The 26390-nt window shown below is 46.1% G+C and overlaps 1 protein-coding gene and 1 pseudogene across 2 annotated transcripts in view; one reads left to right on the top strand and one right to left on the bottom strand.

The window, feature by feature from the left end:
- Positions 1-601: 601 nt before the first annotated feature.
- Positions 602-26390, top strand: part of MRPS5 (mitochondrial ribosomal protein S5) — a 45365-nt gene continuing 19576 nt past the window's right edge. The window contains exons 1-5 of the mRNA XM_081188735.1: positions 602-734; positions 7750-7887; positions 11949-12074; positions 13073-13306; positions 15803-15837. Of these exons, the coding sequence (XP_081044861.1) occupies positions 665-734; positions 7750-7887; positions 11949-12074; positions 13073-13306; positions 15803-15837 (603 nt within the window). The 5' untranslated portion in view covers positions 602-664. The remainder of the gene's footprint in view (positions 735-7749; positions 7888-11948; positions 12075-13072; positions 13307-15802; positions 15838-26390) is intronic.
- On the bottom strand, positions 24525-25777 carry LOC308583301 (ATP synthase subunit g, mitochondrial pseudogene; annotated as a pseudogene). The gene is made up of 2 exons: positions 25207-25777; positions 24525-24888 (listed from the first exon to the last, which is right to left on the bottom strand). The product of its transcript is annotated as an ATP synthase subunit g, mitochondrial pseudogene (transcript).

Raw genomic sequence — 26390 nt, 5'->3', positions numbered from 1 at the left:
CTTGATTTGTTTTTATGAGATTTTATGAGCTGTGTTACTGGTTTTATGTTCTATTTTTGTTTTCATTATGCTGTTTGCTGGGGTTTCTTTTGTTCAAAACACGAAGAGTTTTAAAAATAATTATGTGGTTTATAAACGTTTTAAATAAATAAAAAGCCAGAGAAACAGTCCAGGCTCCCTTGCACCCATTTTGATCCTGCTTTCAAAACACTCCAATTGAAAACGAGCCTCTTAACGACACTGCTCCATCTACCTCTTTGGCATTTTCCACGTTAGCTTGCGCGGGCAGCTGCCCCTCGAAGCCCCGCACATGGGAGATTCCGTGAGGGCTTTCTGAACCACTCCCGGAAGTGTATTGAAAAACCACAAGCGGCTTGTTGACCCCCTTTGGGCTGCCTCTACCTAACGAGCGGAGGAGTCTTCGGGTCCTAACGGGAAGGCCCCCTCCACCGGGAAGGAAGGGGCTGTTCACAGTACTGCCTGCAGCGCATACTGAAAATATGGGCAGGCGAGTCAAGGTTCGCCCGCTCCCTCATACCTCCCTGACCGCCGTGCTGAGCGCCGCGAAACGGAGCCGGTGATGGGCGCCGCGTCCTGGAGATTTTAAGGTCTCGGGCAAACGCGCGGACACCAAGTACGGTGGCCGAGGAGGATCTTCGCCAAGATGGCGGCCGCCATAGCTGTGGTGGCTCAAAAAGCCTGCAGCGCCGGAGCCCTCAGAGCCGCGTGGAGAGGTGAAGCCCCCTTTTTACTTAGTCTTGCTTCTTCGGCGGGGTCGGGAAGCTCTTGGCCTCCGGCTGCTCTCACCCTTCGAGGCGGCGGCTTGTGTCCCTCGTACGTTCCCCTCGCCTGACTCTGCCCAGATCCTACCGCCTCCCATCGCCGCCGCCTCGGGCCTTGGGGTCCTCGGTTTAGCGCAGCTGCCAGGCAGCGAAATCCCAGACAGGCCTCCGTCGCGAGGGTTCCTCACTCGCAAGCGACCGTGCAGATAGGATAGGATCGCACGTGTACTTGGGAGTACAACGGGGCTGACCGTTGAGAGAATATGCAATATATTTATCAGTTGTTTTTTAATGGTCGGTTCCCCTTCCCCCTGTTTTTGTAGCGGTTCTTATTTTTATCTGTAAACCGCCTGGGGTGGGGGGGAATGTGTTGTTTAGTCGTGTCCGACTCTTCGTGACCCCATGGACCAGAGCACGCCAGGAATGTAGGGCATAAGTAATGGAGCCATTTGGCGCCTAAATTATATATCTGAGTTTCTAACACTCTGCTCTGTTGAACATAGCCCGCCCCAGTAAATGTATATAGACTTTCTCGGCAGGAGGCTGACACATTATACCAACGGTCCATCTAGTTCAGTAGATGTGGGGCCCTCCAGGTTTTAAGACTTATAACTTCCACCATTCCTGAGCAGCAACCACGCCGACTTGCAGTCAAACAACCCCTGGAGGTCATCACACTGGTAACCAGTTGGCTATGCTGGCTGGCAGTAGATTTTCATAGTTTTAAACCTAGGTCTTCTCCAGCCTTCCTTGGAGATGCCAGGGACGTTTAGACTGGAATGTTTTGCATGCAAAGCATGTGTTCCCTTCCTGTCTCCTGTTCAGATCTTCCCCAGCTGTGAATATCTGCTGAGCTGAAACTCCCAATACCCCCAGCAATCTTATATATGCTGACTTGGGAGTAAACATCTCTTACATGACTGCCTTCTGAGTAGACATTTACACCATTAAATCTTTTCAGTCTTTCTCCAGTTCAGTTAATGCACACTACCAACATTCACAAGCTATGTTATTTCTGCTTTAAATGTCACCGCATCCATTATAGCTATTTTTGGAGAATGATACACCCCAACCTGCCTGCTTCCAGAACTATAAAATTGCCCCTTTTCAAGAAATTTGGCAAGGTTTGAAACTGGCAAGGTTTTCCTAGTCCATACACTACTTGGAAAAGTTCTGTTCTATAGCCGTGTCTCTCTTTTTTAAGGTTGCAATCCTAACCTCAGTCAGAGTAACCTCTGCTGAACTCTGTAGGATTTACTTCTGAGTTTACATTATGAAGATTGAACTGTTGCGAACAAGTGACAGAAAAAGGAACCTTGTTGCATTTGAATCAGACCTAGAGTGCAATCTGATATTGCCTAGCTGCCACTGTAACATGAACTGGAATAAAAACTATTTGAATGCATCTGTTCACAGGAGACATAAATAATGTAGGATTCAGAACCCTTTCCACATAGTCATTGATTAATTAAAAAAAACTTCGTGCAAGTACAATTACTACTGCATTTTTGCAGCAGCTGCTGCAAAAGTGGGAGAGGAGCTCAGAAGCACTTAAAGTAGCCGATGAAATCTGTGCTAGAAAGAAACTTGAGTAAATGGTAGAAGTGAAGGACTATTCTTAAGTCAGAAGGTGATGCTGGCATATGGGTTTGCCCTAAGGCCACCTGCTTGCCTATTCCTTCAGTGGGAGAAGCTCCTTTGCTTAAATGAGCAACATTTGCTTAAAATTGTAGGCTTATATTTATATATAAAAATATTACTACACTGCCCACTCCCTTAAAATATTGATTCAGTTTGCAACAGTGACCCTGCTCCTTCACATACCCTTCTTAAGAGTTAGAAGAAATTACAGTTGGAGAGGCTTGGACCTTTTCTTTACCATGGTACCTTGTGTTACATACGCTTCAGGTTACAGACTCCGCTAACCCAGAAATAGTACCTCGAGTTAAGAACTTTGCTTCAGGATGAGAACAGAAATCGCCTGGTGGTGGCACGGCAGCAGCAGGAGGCCCCATTAGCTAAAGTGGTGCTTCAGGTTAAGAACAGTTTCAGGTTAAGAACGGACCTCCAGAACGAATTAAGTGGGCAACCGTGGAGCCCTAAAGTGCTGCATGCAACATTAAAGGCCTCAGGTGGAGAGCAGGCCTGGCTTATTTTGTATATATTCTGTGGAATTCAAGCTGTAATACAAGGGTCTGGAAACCAAGCCTTATGAGGAATGGTTGAGGGAGTTGGGTATGTTTAGCCTGGAAAAGAGGAGACTGAGAGGAAATATGATAGCCATCTTCAAATGTCTCAGGAAGTACTTTCTGGCAGTAAAAACTGTTTGACAGTGGAACAGTCTCCCTCAGGAAGTGGTGGACTCTCCTTCCTTGGAGGTTTTAAGCAGAGGTTGGATGGCCATCTGTCATGGATGCTTTAACAGAGATTCTTGCATTGCAGGAGGTTGGACTAGATGACCCTTGGGGTCCATTCCAACTCTACAGTTCTATAATTCTATGACATTAGAAATGATGCAATAAAGATACAATTAAAAACCAATCTGAATGTTTAATATGAGGGGTATGCCATCTCCTGACTTCCACCATAAATCCACAGATCACCAGAATGAAGCTTACAGTTTGGGAACCTCTGGACTGGTCAATAAGCACAGGAGACAGCTGAAGAATGTACAAATCAGCTATTTCCAGTGCCAATTGGCTGGGACAGAGTCCTTTATAATAATAAATTTTCATTTATGTCCCGCCCTTCCTGGTTCACGAATAACAATAAAATTCAAAAATCAATTAGATAATCCCCAGGGCTAGCTGGCTGAATTGGTCCTACTTGGGCCAGGGGAGAAAGCTGTGGGATCTCAGAGCGGGTGATCTTCATAAAAAGGGAGGGGGGAGGAAGAGAAGGGAAATAAAAGATCAGGTGAATTCAAATTAAAGGCCAGGCAGAATAGTTCTGTCTTACATGCCCGATGGAAGAAGGTTAAATCCTGAAGGGCCCTAGTCTCATGGGACAGAGCATTCCACCAGGTCGGAGCCATCACTGAGAAGGCCCTGGCCCTGGTGGAGGATAGTCTGACTTCCTTAGGGCCCGGAGCTCTAAACTATGGTTATTCATGGACCTTAAGGTCCTCTACAGGGCATACCAGGAGAGGCGGTCCCATAGATACGAGGGCCCTAAGCCATATGGACCCCCATGGGTTGTCCATATGCCACTTAGGGAGATCTGTTATTGAGAGCCTGAGGCACCCCTGAGCTAGGATTCTCTGAAATAAAGGGCATCCATTAATTTGAGGTGTTGCCATATTTTGATGTAAAAGGCATTTGAGCAAGTGTCCCTGAAAGGAGGTGAAACATGCACTATGCAGGGTTGTGATTAACCGGGCTGTACATTCCCTTGGGGCTTCTTGTTCAGTGTAATTCTGTTTGTAATGCAATTTAGCATTTTGCCTTTTGGGATTCTGATCAGATAAAAGATACAGAAAACTTGAGGTGAAGGAGTTCGTTGCCCGCTAGAAGATTAAAATTAATAGGACTGGATGTTTCTAGAGCTGCAATCTTGCAGCTTAATCAGATTTCTTTGTACATTAACTTTCCCAGAACATTGCAGCTGTTTCAGACCAGGTGTTTTCTGTTCACAGTCCTGGTGAAAGGGAGCAATTTATAGACAGGCAGGAGCTGCGGGAGTTCCTCCACCTTCCTGTGTGGCTATTCATCAGCCATAACTATTTCTGTTGCTCCCATATTAGTTCTGCATATTAGGCGACTTGCTATAAACCAGAGAAAATCAGTTGTGTTTCAGAGAATCTCAAACCTCATTGGGATTCCAGGATTCTTCCAGTGAGAAGATCACTTTCTTCAATGCCAGCTTTGCCAATCCATTCAGTCTTCCTGCTTTAATGTGAAGCCACAAAGAGCAGTTCTCTTCTTTGAAATTTAATCCAAAAATGGGTCTTTGAAACTTGCTGTGAATCTTGCCCTCATTTCCCCCACCCAAAACCCAGTCATGCCTTGTCCTGGTGTTCTAGCTAACTAACTTTAATGCAAGTCTATTTTTAAAGTAAGAGCGGAGCATATCAGCATTTCTGTATTGCAGGAAGTTGGACTACATGACCCTGAGGGTCCTTTCCAACTCTCTGATTCTGTGATTCTTGTTGAAGGGCTTTGTTAACATGGATCTTGACATTTGAACTTGTTCTGTGAAGTGTTTTAATTAGTGTTGCTGTTTTCATTTATTAGTTGCTCTTTTCAGAAAGATGAAACTCAAAGTGACTTACAGAAACAAACAGTAAATAAAAGCATGAAAGCCAAGAGTAAAAACAATCTAAAATGCTCACCAATGAGATATATATATAAAACAGCAGATCCCGCTCAACCCTATTCCACTAAGTCAAAAAATTATGGAGCAATGACATGAGTGAATAAGAATGTGGGGGTTTTTCTGCCTGTCACCTAAACATGGATTGTGATGGCACCAGGTGTAACGCCCTAGGGAGAGCACTCAACAAGTGGGGAGCCACCACTGAGAAGGCCCTTTCTTGTGTTGCCACCCTCAAATTGTTCTAAGAATAGAGTTCATAGGGTTATTGTATTACACACAAGCCTCATGGGTTAATTTATTTTTTGCTTGCTATTTGTTGTTTTTTAATGAATGATTTAACAAAGAAAGTATAATGTTGGGAAAACGGGGGGGGGGACTAAGAGGGAAGAGGAGAAGGGGGAAAACCTGAAACAAGCTGTTATTAAGATACAATAACCATTCATACATCCATCTTAATTTAAACATATACATTAATAAAAATCATCCAAATATCTAGGTATGTAGCCACATAAAATCGATGTTGATTAAAAAAAATGTCCTCAAGTGTAGGAAGAACTGTGAGGCCCTCAGAACATTGTGTAACAGGCAGTATGTGTTTATCCCATTATTATTATTATTATTATTATTATTATTATTATTATTAATTATAAATTGTATACCGCCCTTCATCTGTAGATCTCAGGGTAGTTCACAACATAAAAATACAATATAAGAAACAAAATACATGATAAAAACAAGGAGAAACAAACAAAAGCTAATAACGCCCCCTTCCCCCACCTCACGGTGGCCATAAGGGCTTGCAAAATCTGCTTTTGCTGTTCTTCTGCTAATCACCCATGAGTGCGATCCTGATAAGGATCTGGCCCATGAAGCCAAAGAGGTTCCCCACTCCTGGTCTTAAGGTTGCCATAGCATGGACTTCTTAGCAGGAACCTATACAAAACAGAGGCTATGTGGATCCGAAAACGCTGTTGGTTAAGAGGCTAGTGCTTGATTAACAAAAAGTCTTTAATTGGTTGACAACCCTAGTTAAGACGAATGATGATGTTTACTGTGGTGCCTGGTGATGTAGCACTGAAATCAGTTACCTGCCGGTGTTTATAACTCTTTGAGTTTATTATCCAGTAGCTCCTTTACCTTCTAATCGGCTTTCTATGCATTTTCCCATCCTCATCTAGCTAAAATCAATTTCTTTATTGGGCATCTGTTGTAAACTGTTGTCTTTGCCTCATTTCTCCGATTCTGCTATCAGACTTCTCATTGGAATTGGCTCCCTCTCCCTCCATCATGATAATTCTGTTGAAATTGTTTTCACCGAACGCTGTTCACCTTCCGTCATGTCTTAATAAGGGTTAAACACCAGGCAATTGGGTTTCAGTGCCCATTGAGAGCTGGCTGTTAGGCCAGGTGAGCCAGAAACTCAAGTGTAAACCACAAACAAGGATCAAGGGAAGGTGCACCACCAAGGGCAAGCAGTGGGCATTCATTCATTTATACCACATTTCCCCCATTTTATCATTACAACAACCCTGTGAAGTAGCATAGGCTGAGAGACAGTGACTGGTGCAAGCTCACCCATTGAGCACTGTGGTTGAGTGCGGATTCAAGCCCTCATCTTCCAGGTCCTAAGCCAGCACTCTAACCCAATGTTTCTCAAACTTGGGTCCCCAGCTGGACTACAACTCCCATCATCCCTAACCACTGGTCCTGCTAGCTAGGGATGAAGGGAGTTGTAGTCCAATAACAGCTGGGGACCCAAGGAAAGTGTTTGGATTGACATAGGCTCCAGAAACATTGGTTTAATACACCAGGCTGTGCTAAATGCCATATGGCAGAGGTTTTCAACCTTTTTGAGTCCATGGCTCCCTTGACCAACTACATTTTTTCTGTGGGGCCCCTGTGGGGCTCAGGAGCCCAGCTATGTCACCCCTTGCCTGCAGAGCTGGCAGCCTCTCACCCTTTTTCGAACACCCTCTCTTGTGGAGTGTTCTCTCAGCCTGTTCTCCCTACTCTTTGGGATTCCTCCAGGCAGCCACTGCTGCCACCCCTAGTCTCTGAGCTGCCTCCCCGCAACCCCCGGCCAGCCCCAAGAGTCCCAGAGGCACAATTCACCTGTGGAGCTTATAGCCAGGGCTGCTGCAATAAACAGTTGAGCAACCCTTTAGGAGGCAGAGATGCGAGAGGGCATCGGAGGAGGGATGGAAGGAAAGAGGGACAGGCCAGTGTTGCTCAAGGCACCCATCACCATCATTCAAAGCACCCTGGTTGAAAACCACTATCTTATGGGGATGATTTGACACTGGGGATGCAGCATAAATCAATCAATTAGATTAACAGATCTAAAGCCTATTAAGATTTCTGTTAATAAATCTAAAAATAGTGTCCCCAATTAGTTTGGCAGCTGGGGTTTCAAAAACCATTCATCATTTTTAATGCAAAAACGGCAAGCGGCAGGATTGTCTTAGAAGAGACATTCACTCTTTCCTAAGAAGGCATGTGCATGCACTTGTCCAAAAAAACAAGCAAAATGTGCTTCCTTTTCTTCTTCAGAAGTATTATCTTATTTACGTTAATTTAATTTGTCAGCTAACATTTCTTTAACTGGGTGACAGCCCTGTTGGTTAAGCTAACCTCTCTTTGCTTCTCTCCCCAGGCTGCACCTTGATTCCAGGGTCTGGAGGCAATTGTCATTATGCTACCTTGGCATGTGCTTTCCAGACGCATTGCTACATTTCTGGCCCCCGCGACGTGACAGTGCAGCCATGCAGGCACAGCAGCTTCTTCAATAAATGTAAGTCTTGTAAACAACAGGTGCTGCGGCATATAACCAGAAACAACATTTGCGTAGCTTTTCTCCCCTCTCAGGCCACCATCCTGTATCCATTTAACCTGCCCATTGAAGCCCTTGAAACTGAGCCTACCTAACTGGGTACCAACTTGATTTCAGTAGGAGGGAGTTGAACACATACTTAGGCTGCACATGTCCTGATGTGCTCACTCGGGACATCATGTCCTCCATGGAAACCATGAGACTGTCTTAGTGCATCAGGGGCCTAACGTATGGCCAGAGATGAAATTGCTCAGATTCACACAGAATTGGATGCCAGAGTGAGTCTTGAGGAAGCCTCCAAAGCACCATCTGGTCAGGTTATTGTGGATCAGTTTGATTTGTGGCAGTCTGAGAATGTGGAGGTGCTAGCAGCAAGAATATTATTGGCACAAAAATGGAAGCAAGAAGAATTACCGACGAAAGAAGAATGGCAGATGAAATTGATGGACTATGCAGAATTAGATAAATTAACAGGAAGGATTCGAAACCTGCGGGACCAGAAATTCTTAGAAGACCGGAGTAAATATATGAACGATTTGAAAAGTAACTGTAATGAACAGCTTATGCTAATAGGACTGCAAGAAGTTCTGTAAGGAGGACTATTTGAAATATTGCAAGAAAGACTATGAGGAGAATTATTAGTTAATGATAATTAAGAGTAATAGAGAAATTAGGAAATGCAGAATAAGTGATAAAGAACAAAAAATCATCAGAGGTGTTGACGGAAGTCTAAAATATTGTATAAGATACAAAGTTATGTTATATGATTGTTGGAAATGATATGTTAAAAAAACCAATAAAAATGTATAAAAAAATTAAAAAAGAGAATGTGGTGGTGCTATAAGCCCTTAAGAAGATTTGTGTGGGCCCACAAGGGCTGAGCAACTATCACCCAGTCATCAATATCCCACTTTTAGGCAAGGTGTTGAAGTGGGTAGTGATGATCCAACTGCAGGCACGTTTAGATAATTTACCTGGGCCCTTTTCAGTCTGGCTTCATGCCAGGATAGGGTACCAAAGCTGCCTCAGTTGTGCTTGTTAAAGCCCTTAGGAAACGGACGGAGAAGTGGTTTTCTTTGACCTTTACTCAGCTTTTGATACCATCAGGAAAAGTACTGTTGGATCAGGCCAAAAGCCCAGCCAGTCCAGCATTCTGTTCTAACAGTGGCCAACCCAGAGGCTTATGGGAAGTCCAAAAGCAGGACTTGTGCCACAACACCTATTTTTTTATTCCCAGCAACTGGTATTCAGAGAATGCTTCCTCCAACAGTGGTGAGAGAACATAGTCATTAATATATATAAATGCAGTAAGTTGATCCCAACTCTTTATTTATTTGCTTATTATTTGTATTCAGCATGGTTCACACTTTAAGACAAGGGTTGGGAACCATTGACCCTCCAGATGTTGCTGAACTGCACAGAGGCGTAGCATTGGGGGGCAGAGCAGCAGTGTCCCCAGGAGCAAAATTCTGGAGGGGCGCAATGCTCATGCCCCCTGTCCCCTGGGCTGCCTGTCACCAGCAGCGCCAGCAGCCATGTGCCTTGCCGGATCCGCACACCCCATCCTCTGGCCCACGCCTCCACTCCAGCTGCCCAGTCCACTAAGGGGGCACAACACTTTCCCCGCTTTGGACACCGGCAGCCCACGCTACACCACTGGAACTACAGCTCCCATCATCCCCAGCAAGCATAGCCAATAGCCAGGGGTGATAGGGAGTTGTACTTCAGCAACCTGTAGTGGGGCAAAGTTTCCCCACACCTGGTTTAAGGTAACATTTATTACACCCAATACACAAGTGTGAAGGGAAGAGGAAAAGAAGTGCATGGAGGCATCTTTGCATGTGATTGAACTTGGAGAGGAGGAGCAAAATAACAGAGGGTCCCAGCTGAGCTGGCAGAGAATAATAATAATAGTAATTCAGAGTCAAATTAATGGCAACCATTGGGCTAGAATTCTATGAGAATTACCAAAGGAGGCGGTCAGACTGCCTTGGCCAAAGGCCTGGTGGAACAGCTCTTTCTTGCAGGCCCTGCGAAAAGATGTCAAGTCCTGCAGGGCCCTAGTCTCTTGTGACAGAGCGTTTCACCAGATCGGGGCCACGTCCGAAAAAGCCCTGGCTCTGGTTGAGGCCAGCCTAACCAAGGCCATGCTTTGGATCGATTGGATAAGCCTTCCTGGATCTGACCAAAGCCTTATCTGGAAGCAGCATCCTGTTTTCGGAGTGGCCAGCCAGATGCCTATGGGAAGCCCTCAGGCAGGACTTGAGTGCCATAGCTCTCTCCCCCTATAATGCCCCAGTGGCTGTCATTCAGAGGCATGCTGCCTCAGATCTTGGGAGGTAGCATCCAGCCTGGAGGTACTATCCAGCCATCACAACGTGTTATCAGTCTCTTGTCACAATCTGTGCCCTTTTGCTTTGTGATATTTAACCGTAAGGAGCCGAATGCCTCGTGCATGCTTTGCTTTTCATGACGCACATTTCAAGGCCCTCTTCTGTGTCCCTGTGGCTAGTTAAGAGCTCAAGAGCTGGGAATTTGGGGGAAATCACACGAAGTGATCAATGTCCTTTGACGCCGGCTGGGCACTGTCACGGTATGAGGTGTTGCAGGAGACTGGAAGGAGCACTTAGCGGCATTGTCACCGCAAGCTGTGAATTGATTCCTTTCTGTTTCCATTCCTTTCTGCCTTGACTGTGGAAGATGGAGAGGCAGCAGGGTTGGGGAGGGAGCAAGGCTGCTCCCTTTTAAGAAGTGATGGTTCATGTGGCTGATGGGAGGGGAGGAAAATAAGTTAGATAAAGGATGCCAGGGGAGGTGAGAAAAAAATAAGAGTCCCTTAATAAGAGTCCCTGGGTTCGGGTCTGAGAAGAAACTGTTACTGAAAAGGAAGCTGAGCAAAGACTAGATGGAGGAAATCTGTGAACCGATTTGCAAGTAATTTTTGACACAGGCTCACCTCAGTAGCCCTGTGGGACGCCTTTGGGATGCGGGTGGCGCTGTGGGTTAAACCATTGAGCCTCTTGGGCTTGCCAATCAGAAGGTCGGCGGTTCGAATCCCTGCGACGGGGTGAGCTCCCATTGCTCGGTCCCTGCTCCTGCCAACCTAGCAGTTCGAAAGCACGTCAAAGTGCAAGTAGATAAATAGGTACCGCTCCGGTGGGAAGGTAAACCGCGTTTCCATGCAGTGCTCTGATTCGCCAGAAGCGGCTTAGTCATGCTGGCCACATGACCTGGAAGCTGTACGCCCGCTCCCTCGGCCAATAAAGCAAGATGAGCGTTGCAACCCCAGAGTTGGTCATGACTGGACCTAATGGTCAGGGGTCCTTTTACCTTTACCTTTACCCTCAGTGCAGTCATTCTCGGTCTGCATACGTCTCTGCAACTACATGGAGAAAGACCTTTCTGGACCTGGCCTGAGCTTTCTGGACCTGCCCCCTCATTATAGTAATCTTAACCTTGAGGGGGGGGGGGACAGAGGGCAAAGCCAGTTAAGAGGGAAATTCAGCAGAGCATCTGCTCTGCATTCAGAAGCTCCTCAGCATCTCCAGCTAGGGCTGTGAGTGCCCTACTTCTGAAATCCTGGAGAGACACTTCTGGTCAGGGTAGGTCTCCGTATGAGGCAGGTTCTTATGTTCCCATGAGCGGGTATTGAAGTTGGTAGCCACTTGTTTGCTCAACTGTAGCCCATCTTCATAGCCATGTTTCCAGACACACACTCATGATTTGGTAGGCATTCATATTCAGCAAGCCATGATGATGATGATGATGATTCAAGATTGTTGTGAAGAAGATGCGAGCTTTATCCATCCAGAGCCTTAATAGGTCAGGCTACAGACCCAAGATACCCGTGACCTCGTTTTTGATCCCTGCAAACGGTCTCTCGGTGACATTTCAACACTTCTCAAGGCACAGTCGGCTTGGCATACCTTAGATTAAATGACACCTGAGCATGTTTTCCCCACCCCACCCTTGAATTGCTGCTGTTAAGAATTCGGATGAGTTGTGTGCAATATCTGTTTCAGTGACGGCTGATCAGCTCTGGAAAGGCGTTTTGGCAGAGAGCGGTGCCAGTGGAAGGAAAGGAAGAGGGAAAAGGACCAAGAAGAAGCTGAAGAAGGATCTCAATAGAGGCCAGATCATTGGCGAAGGTAAATCCACAACAGAAGCAAGAGGCCAGAAACCTCTTCATTCATATTGGGTCCCTCTAAGAGTGAACTCTAGCTCCACTCCCATCAGCACTCAGCACCAAACCAGGGCTGCTGAGATGCGAAAGGGAGGTATCTGCATGCTCGGGGACCCCCCAAAGTTCGCAGAAGTAATACATATAAATAATTTGAAACCCTATTGAGGGCACACACACAACCAGCCAGCTCCAGGAGGACATAGTCAGCCACAGAATGCTAAGCCTAGGAGGTGTGTAAACAAGAAAGTAAAAAATACTCTCTGTGCGAATATCTGATTCTGTGGTGTCACAGCAAGGTTCGGGTACTACAGTGGTACTTCGGGTTACATACTCCGCTCACCCGGAAGTAGTACCTTGGGTTAAGAACTTTACCTCAGGATGAGAACAGAAATTGCACAGTGGCGGCAGGAGGCCCCATTAGCTAACGTGGTAACTCAGGTTAAGAATGGTTTCAGGTTAAGAGTGGACCTCCGGAATGAATTAAGTTTGTAACCAGAGGTACCACTGTAATTCCGCATGTTCGTATAAGTCATTTTTTTCACATAGCAAATGTTTGTAAAGCGAGATCTGTGTGTATTGTATTTTTATTTGTTTTGAAATACATCCAGTCCCCCAGTCCCAAAATGGGACACCCCCACCCCCATGTTGGCTAAATAAATGTTGCTTATTGCTTTTGGTTCACTGAGCTCATCTTCTTCTGTGTTCTGTCTCAGTGCACACTGTTTTGTCAGCTGAAGCAGGTCATATATCCTCAAACAGAGAAATAAAATGTATTTATTATCAATATACTTAGTGCGCACTGTTTTCCTTAATTGTAGTTTAGCTCCCCAGCCCATTCATCCTAAAAAGCAGTTGAATCTTAACACCGGGCGATGCTTGTTGTACAGCTACAGCTCATTTCACGGTTACGGCTGTGATCTGGGAAGTACCCTAAGTTGTTCTTGTGCTCTCTGTCTGCCTTAGGACGCTCGGGTTTCCTCTGGCCTGGCCTCAATGCTCCGGTACTGAAACAAGGAGCAGTCCAGACCATTGATCAGCGGGATAAAGAGGAGCAGGAGAAGGTGCAAGCAGAAAAGCTCCGTCTGCGGGAAGAGTTTGACAGGAAACGAAAGATAAAGGTGAAGAGGGAGAGAGGATGGACTGGAAGATCTTGGGGAGGAATCAGCCTAGGACCCCCGGATCCAAGTCCTACTGGAGGTAAGATAACTAGGTGCATTCTAGTTGTTTTATTTGTGCATTTCATAAAACTTATTCCGTGCATGTCTGTGTAGCTCAGTGATAGAACATCTGGGGTTGCTAATAATTCCCTTAAGAAAAGGTTTCTATAAGCTACAGTTTGATCAGGGATGGGGAACCTCGGGTTCAGGAGGTTATGTATGGCCCTCCAGGCATCTCTGCCCAGCCCTCAAGACTCTCTTCTGTTAAATAAATCACGATGCAGTGTAATGTGTCATGTGTTGTTGTTCGTACAAGGTTGCATTTACCTAATTTTAAGGCCTTCTAAGGAACAGGTGGTTGTTATTATGTCCCAATATGTAAAATCACAGAATTCAAAGAGGGGGTACTTTCTTTTTCCCATGACTATAAATTGTCATCTGAACTTATGGGTATCTTAAAAAAAAATATGTGGGCAACCTGCCTGACTGCTCAACGCGGCTTGCAATGGACAACTGAAAAATATACAGATAAAACAACACCAAGAAAATCTAATAACAGGAACCTTGGAAGCTGCCTTATACTTGATCCAGCTAGCTCCATACTGCATACACTAACCGGCAGCAGCTTTCCAGGGTTTCAGGCAGGAGCTATCCCCAGTCCTGCCTGGAGATGCCAAGGATTGAACCCGAGACCTTGTGCATGCAAAGCTCTTCCACTGAGCCGTGGTCCTTCCTTGATCACCCTAAAGAGCCATAGAAGGCTGAACGGTGACTCGGGCAGTCAATCTGTTTAATGCAGAAGTACTTCTCTGGCTGGCGGTGACTTTCCAGGGTCTCCGGCAGACAATTTATCTTCTTGAGCTGGAGGTGCCGGGGATGAAACTCGGGAGCGACTACATGCAAATCATGCGCTCTGCCGCTGAGCTATGGCGCTTTGGGTTCAGAGAGGTTTCTGGCGTTTTCGAGCGATGTGTCTGATGTGACATGCCGCTTGCCATGCTCTGCCTGCCTGCCAGTGGGAGTTGGCAGCCTTGCAGAATGCTGTCCTCATTTCCAGCACATCCACTGCAGCCCCATCAGTTTCCTGCAGCAAGTCCCTAACACTTGCAGTGGGCAGAACTGGGTGGGAATGGGTGCTGTGCGGCCAGCATTTAGAAGCCCGGTCTGTGCAAAGTACTTTGGCTCAGCGCTGTTCCCTTAACTCTTCAGAGATGTTGCAGTGATTGCATCTGACTGATTACAGGCTCCCCACCCCGGCAGCCTTTTCACTTGAAATGCAGAGCAAGATGGCTGTTAACTCTGAGACATGACTTGATTTGAAGTGCCTGGGGTGGTCATGCATCTCCCTCCCCAAGCCCCCCCCCCCAACTTCCCTCTGTCGCTGTGCGAGCAACATGTGTTGGATAAGACCTGAGCCTGTTTATTTGTTTGATTTGAATCACTGCAAACCCTTTGATAGTTGGTCATTCAGCATGCTCGTTTCTAAAACAATACCCTGGTGTGGTGTCGGCACGGTACATGTGAGCCGTTTATAGCCTGGCTGCTCCTGTTAGACCTTAAAACACTCCGCGATCTATGCCTGACTGCTCAGCCAGCTTACGGTATCCCTTTGGCCGATAGTGTGTGCAAGGAGGCAGCTCTAAATTTAGCCGAAAATGTCATTGTCTGTATGCAATCTGTTCGCTTCCTAACATGGCATGCTAGTTTTAACACTTTGCAGAGCTTTTAGCAGTGGAAAATCAGCAGAAGAAGCACAGTAACATTGGGACTCACCACGTTCATAAAACTGCCTTCCTTGTCTCTCCAATTCTTTTTCCCTTTGCCGCAAATGCACAAGCGGAGTTGAAATTTGGGGCCCATCTGCTCTATACCTTTTTAAGCACTGTTATGCCACTTCAGAGGGATGCGGGTGGCGCTGTGGGTTAAACCACAGAGCCTAGGACTTGCCGATCAGAAGGTCGGCGGTTCGAATCCCCGCAACGGGGTGAGCTCCCGTTGCTCGGTCCCAGCTCCTTCCAACCTAGCAGTTCAAAAGCACATCAAAGTGCAAGTAGATAAATAGGTACCGTTCCAGCGGGAAGATAAATGGCATTTCCGTGTGCTGCTCTGGTTTGCCAAAGCAGCTTAGTCATGGTGGCCACATGACCCGGGAGATGTACACCGGCTCCCTTGGCCAATAAAGCGAGATGAGCGCCGCAACCCCAGAGTCGGCCATGACTGGACCTAATGGTCAGGGGTCCCTTTACTTTTACCTATGCCACTTCAACAGTCATGGCTTCCCCCCAAAGATTCCTGGGAACTGTAGATTGTTATGGGTGCTGAGAGTTGATAGGAGACCCCTGGTTCCTTCACTGAGCTATTCTTCCCATAGTGGTTTAATAATCAGTCCCTCTTCCCTGGGAACTCTGCATGGCTTAATCATGCTTGAATCAGACCTAGGAAAGGTAACATTTTTATACAGCTATATTATATGGAGATGATGCATTTATGTGTATGTGAGCTGTACATCTCTGACTTGCATTTTCTTTTCCGACAGAAACATACGAAGATTTCGACTCCAGAGTGATTGAGGTAAGCGCTGCAAAACATCTGCAGGGATTCGCACCTTAAACACAAAATGCTTCTGGTCTTACCATCCTTTGACTATAACTCACTGGTAATGGGAGCTGGGGAATTCTGAAGTAGCGTTAGTACAGCTGCGGAGAAAAGTGTGCTATTCCTTTGGCTCTGCCACAGCGCCCAGTTCAAAGGACTCTTGGATAGAGTTCAAAGGCTGCAAAGCTGCAAAGGCAACCATTAGGTTAGCCACTAGAATTATAGAATTCTGGGGTTGGAAGGGACCCAAGAGTCATCTGGTCCAAGCTTGAGAGAAAAGAGAGGGTTTTCTGCAAATGTTTTTTTCTAATTTGTGTTCTTTTACTCCGGTAACGAAGCCATGAACAAAACAACTTTTGACCCTCTGCTCTTGGAAAAAGCAATAAGTAGCTTGGAATCCATCCCACCTTTCTTTTGCCTTGTTTGCATAGGTGTATTAGCCCTGCAGGCCTCTCTGCCTGGCTCTGTGGACTCTCTTCAAACCACATCTCTTTGCCAGCCATGCCCCTCTCTTACGCCCATCACTGACCCACCTTCACCCCCGCCTTTGAAAAATAGTGTGATTATATATAGACTTTTTACAAACTATGCATTTGGAGGGTTTTATTTTCACTTCCCTTTCCTGGTGTTTCATATCTCCCTGATGGACCCACCTTTCACGTTCAGAAATGCCGGTGTAATTTTTTTAAAAAAACTTTCAATGAGTGACCACTTGCCCCTGTTCAAATGCCAAAACATTGTTTTTGTGTGCCATCTAATCGTTCTTTTGCCCAGAGCCAGGATTCGATTTGTATGTGTAATCTATGGGGATTTGCTGTTAGTCACAGCTCCTTTATGATATAAGGGTAAAGGGACCCCTGACCATTAGGTCCAGTCGTGGTCGACTCTGGGGTTGCGGTGCTCATCTCGCTTTATTGGCCAAGGGAGCCGGCGTACAGCTTCCGGGTCATGTGGCCAGCATGACTAAGCCGCTTCTGGCGAACCAGAGCAGCGCACGGAAACGCCGTTTACCTTCCCGCCGGAGCGGTACCTATTTATCTACTTGCACTTTGACGTGCTTTCAAACTGCTAGGTTGGCAGGAGCAGGGACCGAGCAACAGGAGCTCACCCCGTCACAGGGATTTGAACCACCGACCTTCTGTTTGGGAAGTCCTAGGTTCTGTGGTTTAACCCTCAGCACCACCTGTGTCCCCCTGTATGATGTACTTGTTAGCAAACGTGTACATCATAGGTGTACTCCTAAAAAAATACGCTGTGTGAGGGTGTTCCTATTGCCACTAGCTCATAGCTTAGTATTAGTGAAGATACTCATATTCTGCATTTCAGATTTCGTAAAACGTTTTGCAGCCTTTCTGAACCTGCTTTCTTTTCCATCGCCTCTTCAGAATGTATGTTGAGATTTCTCTTTTGAGAGCAGCTTGAAATTGCATCCCATACGCAATTAACTTTTGTACTGAGGTCAGCAGATTGTTGAACCCAGGCTTAGAGCGTTTTCAATCGCGTGCCAGTTTTCGCTTATCGTTACTGGGAGGAAAGCCGAGGTGCTCACCGAAGGCACCTAGCAACAACTCAGATCACAATTCCACGTGGGCTGAAATTTGAATTTCAAAGCAGCATGAGTATCTTCCGGCAGCGTTTCAATTATTTCTGGGGTGGGCAGATGGAGGAATTGCAATAAGCGACATGCAGGATGCTAAAGGAGGCCTGGCACCTTAATTGCACTTTCAGTTCTGTAACTACAGCGTAATGTGCTGCACTTGGTTCTTGATAGAGCTGGTGGAGTGGGTAGAACTGATTGCCACCAGTTAGGCTGGCATGGGGTGGAGACTCACATAAGAAGAGCCTACTGGATCAGGCCGGGGGCCTGTCTAGCTCAGCATCCTGTTCTCTTAGTGGCCAACCTGTAGGAAGCATGAAGGCGGGACCAGAGTGCAGCAGCACTCGCCCCTCCTGCAGTTTTCAGCAGCTGGTTAAGGTAAAGGGACCTCTGACCATTAGGTCCAATCGTGGCCGACTCTGGGGTTGCGGCGCTCATCTCGCTTTATTGGCCGAGGGAGCCGGCGTACAGCTTCTAGGTCATGTGGCCAGCATGACTAAGCTGCTTCTGGAGAACCAGAACAGCGCACGGAAACGCCGTTTACCTTCCCGCTATTTATCTACTTAACTAAATGAAACTTAACTAAAGAAACATTGCCACATAAAAATCAGCTGCTAAAAAATACAAGGAAAGTCCATAGTAAAGGACTAAATCCAAGCATCCTCGAAAGATCAGGAAGCAAAATAATTTAAAATGAAAATGAGATAAAAAATTTAAATTTCACCTTTTTTAAAAAAAACAAACACACACCTGATTCACATTGAAGCAAAAGAAAATCAATTCTTCACCACCATACATCAATCAATCAATCATCCCATTATCTTGTGGCTATCAGGAATGTAGATAGAGACAACAATTAATGTTGCCTTGTCCTGTGTGTGGTGTGTGAACTTCCTGTCCAGGGTACAATTCAACACATCCTTAACCTCCTTTCTTGCCATTTTGTTGACTTTAATGTTACGCAGGTGTAACATTACTGAGGCCCAATGTGTGGGGTGGTATTGCAACTAAGTTTTACTTGGCATAGACCTGTTGGCGAGTACAGTCTCAAAAAGTAACTTATTTCTAAAACCCTCAGTACCGTCTTTCACACAAAAGCGTTTTGTCAGTCACACTAAGCAATTTTTCTTTCTTTTTTTCTGTGTAAAAACATTTTAACTTGCATGTTTCCTTAGGGACAACTCGAAACATCAGTTCTGAAAACACTGTGGGTAAAATGACCCACAGAAAAATGCAGGAAAATATACGGTATCGCAAACAACGAATTCAGGCGTCAATCAAAAAGGAATCGAGGAATAATAATTACATTCCCATCTTTGGGGAAGTTGGTTGAGGGTGTATCTCAGAAGAACAAATCCATTCACAACAATTTATCCTGTTAATAATTTCTGGTGAAATCTGAATTCATTTATCTGCCCACTTATCCCTTCCTGACCAGGCAAATAGGTGAAATGGACTGGAAGTTGTGGGCTCCCCTTCCTCAGAGGTTGGATGGGCATCTCTCATGGATGCTTTAACTGAGATTCCTGCATTGCAGGGGGTTGAGCTGGATGACCTTGGGGGGGTCCCTTCCAACTCTGCGATTCTATGAAACCGCTGTGATGTTAACATATGAGAGTGCTGGAGGTGAAATAGTTAAACAGGTTACCCAATCAGAACCCAGGGGGGTGGAGTCAGAGGGACTATAAAACCAGCTCCGGAAGGGGCAAAGGGGGGAGTTTGTTGGGAGTTGGGTGGTTGGTTGGAGTGGGAGTGAATTGGGATAGAGTCTGAGGGTAGGTTGAGTTAGTGTAGTGAAATAAGCTGAGTCAGGAGCAGTTAGGAGCTAGGAAGACAAGTACAGTGGTACCTCTGGTTACGTACTTAATTTGTTCCGGTGGTCCGTTCTTAACCTGAAACTGTTCTTAACCTGAAGCACCACTTTAGCTAATGGGGCCTCCCGCTGCCGCCGCACGATTTCTGTTCTCATCCTGAAGCAAAGTTCTTAACCCAAGGTACTATTTCTGGGTTAGCGGAGTCTGTAACCTGAAGTGTCTGTAACCCCAAGCGTATGTAACCCGAGGTACCACTGTAAATATCTGAGAGGTGGTTTAGTGAGTGAGAGCAGGTAGCGGACGTTATAGGTCTGGATAGGCACCCCATGATTGTAATGGACCGATACCGTTTATGAAACCACAAGCTTGTTAAACTGCAATCAATAAACAGAAGTTTATGTTCCAATTTAACTCTAACTGGACTCAGTATTGTACCAGGTAGGGCCTGGGTGGTGGCAGCGAGAAATAAAGTGGTGGCACAGGGATCAATAGAAAGTGAAACGTCCGGGGACCCTGTATGATCGCCACAACTGCTGAAATTGGCATTCCTCCTTCAGCCTAAGAGTGGGAGCAGCTTATAAAGAAATTTATTTTGACATGGAGGGAGCTTTAGTAGAAAGGTGAGGGGGGGGAGTTCATGTTCAGTCCTTAATCCCTCAGGCAACTAAGCAAGCTGCTACATTTTCCTCCCCAGAGGTTTTAGAATAGCAAGTCGCTTCCAAAAGAGAAGGGCTATGTTGTGCAAGCTGCTCAGGGCCACAGATCGTTTATTGCGGATCTGCTCTAACTTAGTCGTTATGAAGTACTTTGAGATCTAATTGCCTCTGATGGGCAGTGAAACCTCCCCTTTTTTGTTTTGTTTTATATACCTGTAGAGAATCATATTTTTATTGCAACTGTAAAGCTGGGTTTTATTTTCCACCCTTAAAAAATAATAATACAAGACATCTCGGGCTGAGACGCTTCAGTTTTAAGATTACTGCGTGATTCTCTCCCAGTAATAAAGAAGGGTGAGTAATGGAAAGTGACAGGTTCCCAAACACAAAGGGAGTGAGCAGCAGGCGTACAGTAATACAAGGATCTAGTCAACTGCATGTGCCATTCTTTTTATGTTTTAATCGCAGAAAGAAATCCAGTGCTGTGTCTAGAGAGGCGTCAGATCCATTGCTGCCAGCAGACGATAAATAAGTATCTGAGCATCCATTTCTGATTAGAGAGGAGCAGCACAGGAAGTTTAGCGAGTTTAGGCAATCGGTCCATCTAAATCAGTATTATCTACACTGCCTGGCAGGGAAAGAGCATCTGCTTTGCATGCAGAAGATCCCAGGAATGTCCAGGGTGAGGAATTAACTCTGTGTTGTCAAAAGCACACTTACAAGTTAGGAAAAGGTCCTACGACATCTCTCAGCTACTCCTAGGTGTGCACCTGATGAGGCAATTGCCGCAACAGAGAGGTTCGGTCGCTGAACTCGCCAGTGTCAAAGCAATGATTCTTCAACATCAACTTCGTTGAACGGGTCATGTTGTGCGGGTGCCTGATTATCGTCTTCCAAAGCAACTTGGGTTACATATGCTTCAGGTTACAGACTCTGCTAACCCAGAAATAGTACCTCGAGTTAAGAACTTTGCTTCAGGATGAGAACAGAAATCGCCTGGTGGTGGCACGGCAGCAGCAGGAGGCCCCATTAGCTAAAGTGGTGCTTCAGGTTAAGAACAGTTTCAGGTTAAGAATGGACCTCCGGAATGAATTAAGTATGTAACCAGAGGTACCACTGTACTCTATTCCGAACTTAAAAATGGAAAGCAAAATACTGGTGGTCAACAGAAGAGGTTTAAATACTAATCTATTCTTTAAAAAATGTAGTATCAACACCGACAATTGGGAAACACTGGCCTGCAAGCGTTCCAACAGCCTTTACCAAAGGTGCCATGGACTTTGAAGAGGCAGGAACTTGGGGCAAAAAGGAGAAACGAGCTAAGATGAAGGCACGCTTGGCAAACCCTCACCGTGATCTACTTCTGCCGGAAAATCTATGTCTCCACTGTGGAAGGACGTGTGGATCCAGAATTGGCCTCCACAGTCACTTACGGACTCACTGTTAAAACCATGTTTATGGAAGACAATCTTACTTGACTATGAGGAATCACCAAAGGAGAAGAAGGTGGTCCTGGGAGGCAGTGGAACAGGAGGGCTAGGAGAGACCCTGGTCTGAAATTCTGCAGAGTTGCTACCAATCAGTTTAGACCAGGGGTCTGCAACCTTTAAGACAAAAAGAGCCACTTGACTTGGACCCGTTTCCGAAGGAAAAAAAACCTGGGAACTGCAAAACCAGGAAGCTGACGTTGGGACGGTGCGTGACTAACGCACGCACCACCCCCATGCGACATCACAGCCAGTACAGTGCCCGCCACAGTGGGGAGTGTCGGGGCGCACAATGCGCCTCCTCCCCTCGCTAGTATCCGCCCCGGAGCCGCGGCAAAGGTGTAAAAGAGCCACATGCGGCTCTGGAGCCGCGGGTTGCAGACCCCTGGTTTAGACAGTACTGACCTAGGTTACCCACTGTATAAGGCAGTTCCCTATGGATCATAGGGTGAAGAGGAGGACGGCCCCTTCATGGAGCTACAGGGCACATTGGTGAGGAGCCATGGCAGTTAAACAGCTCTGAAACTAGTCGGCACATATATTGTTTTCATCATGATTGTTTATTTTGTTTATGAATCGCTTCCCGTGAAACACCTCAAAGTGATTTTACGGTACAAAAAAATCCGATAGAAAGCCATTTCTTATATAAAAAACCATTGCCACAGTTAAAGCCATTGCATATAAGAAAACAGTTTCAAATCCAATGCAGTTAGAGAGTGAGATTTTAAAAATCTCCACTTAAGAGGCTTGTTGGAAAAAGAAGGACTTCAGGGGGGCTCTCTGATGTGTAAACGGGAAGGAGGGCTTAAGAATAGGTGCTGTCACGCTAAAGACCCAATTCCTACATCATAAAGGAAGGATGAGGCGGTATCTGCAGGAGGTCCTCTCCTGCAGAGCACAGCTGTTGGTTGGGAATATAATAAATGAGACATTTCTTTCGGTATTTTTGTCCCAAGCTGTAGCAGCACCATTAGCCTAGCTTGGTAGCTAAATGACACATGTGGACATGTTCTCAGCAGAAGTTTGGAGGATGATATGGAGCAACATGCACACATTTCTTTCTAGCAAGCATCCTGTCCTTGGAAGATGGATGTGATCAGGAAACCTTGTGGCAAATTATGCAAGCCTCTTGTTCTGTTTAGACACCTTCCCAGTTGCGAAGTGGCAGTTCCAGTGCACCTACGAGACTCCTTCCTCCACCCTCACGGGCAGCTCGGCTTCGAGATTGAAGTTTAAAATTTCACACCAAGCAAACTAGATTATATTAAGTTAATAAAGAGAGCTGTAATGCACTGCACTGTCTTGCCACCCTGCCCCAATGGCAATTTCGTTAGATTTAAATAGGTGCGGCAGGGCTTTTAAGAACGGCAGGGGGCATGTGATTTTCCTCGGGTTCCTACGTTTTGGCAGGCAAAGCATTTTGTTTCAAATGCCTTGGGAACGAGACATTCGCCATAGGCTGCAGTGGGTAATTAAGAATCCTCTACAGTAACCCAAACTTCTGCAGTAAATGTGTGCTCTGTGCTCTAGGTTTCGGATAATGCATATGATAAGGTGGTAGGAGTTTGCACACAGTTATCTGGGGTGGGGAGGAGGCTTCCCTCTCAACTTGCTTGCCTCCATTTCTGTTAGCAAGGGAAGGGGAGCACACCAGGGTGCTTGAATTTTGGCCTACGCTAATCAGTGTTTCCCTGAAAATTAATTATACCGTAGAAGAAACCCCTTTGTGAACAAAGATGCCAAAGCAGCATTACTAGTGTTTTATGAACAAAGAATCCTAATGCTATCCTTCTGTAAACACTGATTAGCACGTCTAGCTCGTGCAAGAAGATATTAATATTTGCATGCAGGGTTGGTTGTCGTCGCTGGCGTCTTGTTACGTTTTAAACAGCGGCATGAACTCTTCTCTAATTTGTACCGTCAGGCTTTTCTCATTTGTGGCCCAGTGCGTGTGGCTTCGCCCTTGAGCCCCTAAAATATGACTCGGCCACAAACGTCCTCGCCCACCCTTGTGCCCATGACATAAAAGTAGCGCTTGATGGCGGCTTGCAAAATTGCAGAGCTAGCGATTTTAAACAGCAGCTGAGTGAGAGTAGCATACTTTAATGAATAGTAAGTGAGCCAGTGTGTGGAAGGAAAGCACAAAGAAGTCCCTTGGGATTTTGCTCAAAGGCAAATGAAAGGAGAGTATCCTAAGGACCTGGAGGTATGTTGAGCAATTAAGCAACTGTCCTCTTAGCAATGGCAAATTTTGAAGCTGGCATTTCCTTGGCAGCTGGGCTTATCTGCTGTTCTGCAAAAGCATTTGGTGACCGCTAGCCACAATGGTTATGTTTTACCTCCCCTGTTGAAGGCAGTACAGGTGACTCCCTGTTTGGGCTCTGGGGAGGGTCTCCTCGCTTGCCAGAGGTGCCACAGAGCTTTGTTGAGGCTCTTCAGGTCTCTCCCCCCATCCCGCCAATTTCCTGTGCATATGCACAGTTTTGTTCGGTTTTTTACTTTTTTCATTGTGTAGCGTTTATTTGAATAGTCAACCACTTCTTCTTCTTCTTCCTTCTCTGGCAATCACTCGTAGCTGAGTAAGATTGTCTTCCATAAAAACGGTTTTAACAATGAGTCCGTAAGTGGCTGTGGAGGCCAATACTGGATCCACACGTCCTTCCACAGTGGGGACATTGGTTCCCAGGCGAGAGTTGATCATGGTGTGGATTTGCCAAGCATGCCTTCCTCTTAGCATTTTTCTCCCTTGCGTGCTGAGTTCAAGTGTCTTCAAAGCCTATGACACCTTTGGTAAAGGCTGTTCTCCAACTGGAGCGCTCGCAGGCCAGTGTTTCCCAGTTGTCAGTGGTTATACTACATTTTTTAAGATTTGCCTTGAGACAGTCTTTAAACCTCTTTTGTTGACCACCAGCATTATGCTTTCCATTTTTAAGTTTGGAATGGAGTAGTTGCCTTGGAAGACGATCATCAGGCATCCGCACAACATGACCAATCCAACGAAGTTGATGTTGAAGAATCATTGCTTCAACACTGGTGATCTTTGCTTCTTCCAGTACACTGGAATTAGTTCACTCTTCCCAAGTGGTGTGTAGTGCCTGCCCTACCCCCAACACGAGGAGGAAGAGAAGGAGTATTTTAGGGATCTTTGTCCGCATTCATGTCACCATCATCTGATTCTGTCCCAATCAGAATGATATTTGTAGAGACCACCACAATTTCATCTCAGTGTTGTAATGTAACACTAAGACACTGTTAGGACTAAAAAACAAAAACTTTCAAACATCATAGCCAACCAGGCCACATTTGCCTATGATTTCACTGATGTAAAACCACATTAGCACTTCAGTAGCCACCAAGACATTCCTTAGAGCTTCCTTGACAGCAAGCTGTTTGACTGCATGCTCTTCAGCAATCCATGCCATCAGTAGACTTAGGAGTTTCAGCAGGACTTGAGGGAGCCAGTACAGTGGTGCCTCGCAAGACGAAAAGAATCCGTTCTGTGATTCTCTTCGTCTAGCGGTTTTTTCGTCTTGCGAAGCAAGCCCATTGACGGATTAGCAGATTAGTGCTATTAGCGGCTTTTAGCGGCTTATCTGCTGATCGGATCAGCTGATAAGCGGCTTAGCGGCTTAGAAAAAGGGGGGAAAGGAAAAAAAACCAGCAGGAACTCGCAAGACATTGTCGTCTTGCGAAGCAAGCCCATAGGAAATTCGTTTTGCGAAGCACCTCCAAAACGGAAAACTCTTTCGTCTAGCGAGTTTTCCGTCTTGCGAGGCATTCGTCTTCGGGGCACCACTGTACCAAAAAGTGGCCATGCCAGGCTTTGAATAAGTGATAGCAGCAGAGACAAGCTTGGGCCCTTGGGTGATGATGGCCGTCACCAGCTTCTGCGCGGCCTGCACCATCCCGAGAGCAAGTCCTGCGCATGTGCGCAGTTGCGGGTGAATTGAAGACATGTAATTGGGTGGATGCCTGTATGTCCCTGAACGCCACTCGCTTGGAATCATAAATGGAGAGAATGCTGTTGCACTCCGGTCTTGTTTTAGGGCTTTGCATAGGTCACTGTGAGAACAGGATACTAGACTAGATAGGCCTTTGGCCTAATCCAGCAGGGCTCTTTTTATATTCGTATGCTGTAGTTGCTGCTACTATTACATTTATAGCCCACTTTCGCCTCCAGGTCCCAGGGCAGGTCACAACACTTCAAACGAATTACAGTCATGGGAATAGGATGGGTCCGGAAAACCCCTACCTGAGGAGCTAAGCGTTCACTCCCTTGGCCATGTTTTGAGATTTTGGGTCTTCTCTCTAATGAAACTTCCATTTGTGCAGAGGGTCTGGTGTGTGTCTGTGTGTGTCTGTGTGTGTGTGTCTGTGTGTGTCTGTGTGTGTCTGTGTGTTCGTGTTCTTTGATTTTGCCAAATCTTGAAGGCTTACTGCTGGTGCGAACATCTGAAGGGCAGAACAGCATGTTACGGGAGAAATGGGAATAATGCTAAAAATGAATTCAAGCAGAACCCGCAAATGGAGATTTTCCCTCTGCAGGCTGTCTGCATGGAGGTGGGAGGTGGGAATCAATTTTGGGGTATGCTTTGATTCCAAACTGTGCCTGCAGATGGACAACTTCAAAGGGGTGCACTGTCAGCTCCAAACAGCTGTGTGTGTGTGTGTGTGAGAGAGAGGGGGGGGGAGGTCTGGTGCTTTTGCTAGAGCTAAATACGTGAGCCACAGCTAAATCAAGAATTTGGGCTGAGCCTGAAGTGCGGAAGGTGCTGATTTGTTGGCTGAATGCTCAGTAGTTGTACCAGGCATGCCCAATCCAAAGGAAGCATTCTGCTGACCAATCACAGGCGCTGACCAATCACAGGTGCTGATGTTGCCACCCTGTTTGGTTCCTCTGTGGCTCCTAAAAGACCTAAACATTCCTGGCTTAAACTCCAGAGACTCTGATTAGTTGATAATAAAACCTTCTGTT

The sequence above is a fragment of the Podarcis bocagei genome, assembly GCF_964188305.1.
Source record: "Podarcis bocagei genome assembly, chromosome: 3".
Taxonomy (NCBI): domain Eukaryota; kingdom Metazoa; phylum Chordata; class Lepidosauria; order Squamata; family Lacertidae; genus Podarcis; species Podarcis bocagei.
The sequence above is the reverse complement of the archived record's forward strand: the minus strand, read 5'-3'. Positions and strand labels throughout refer to the sequence as shown.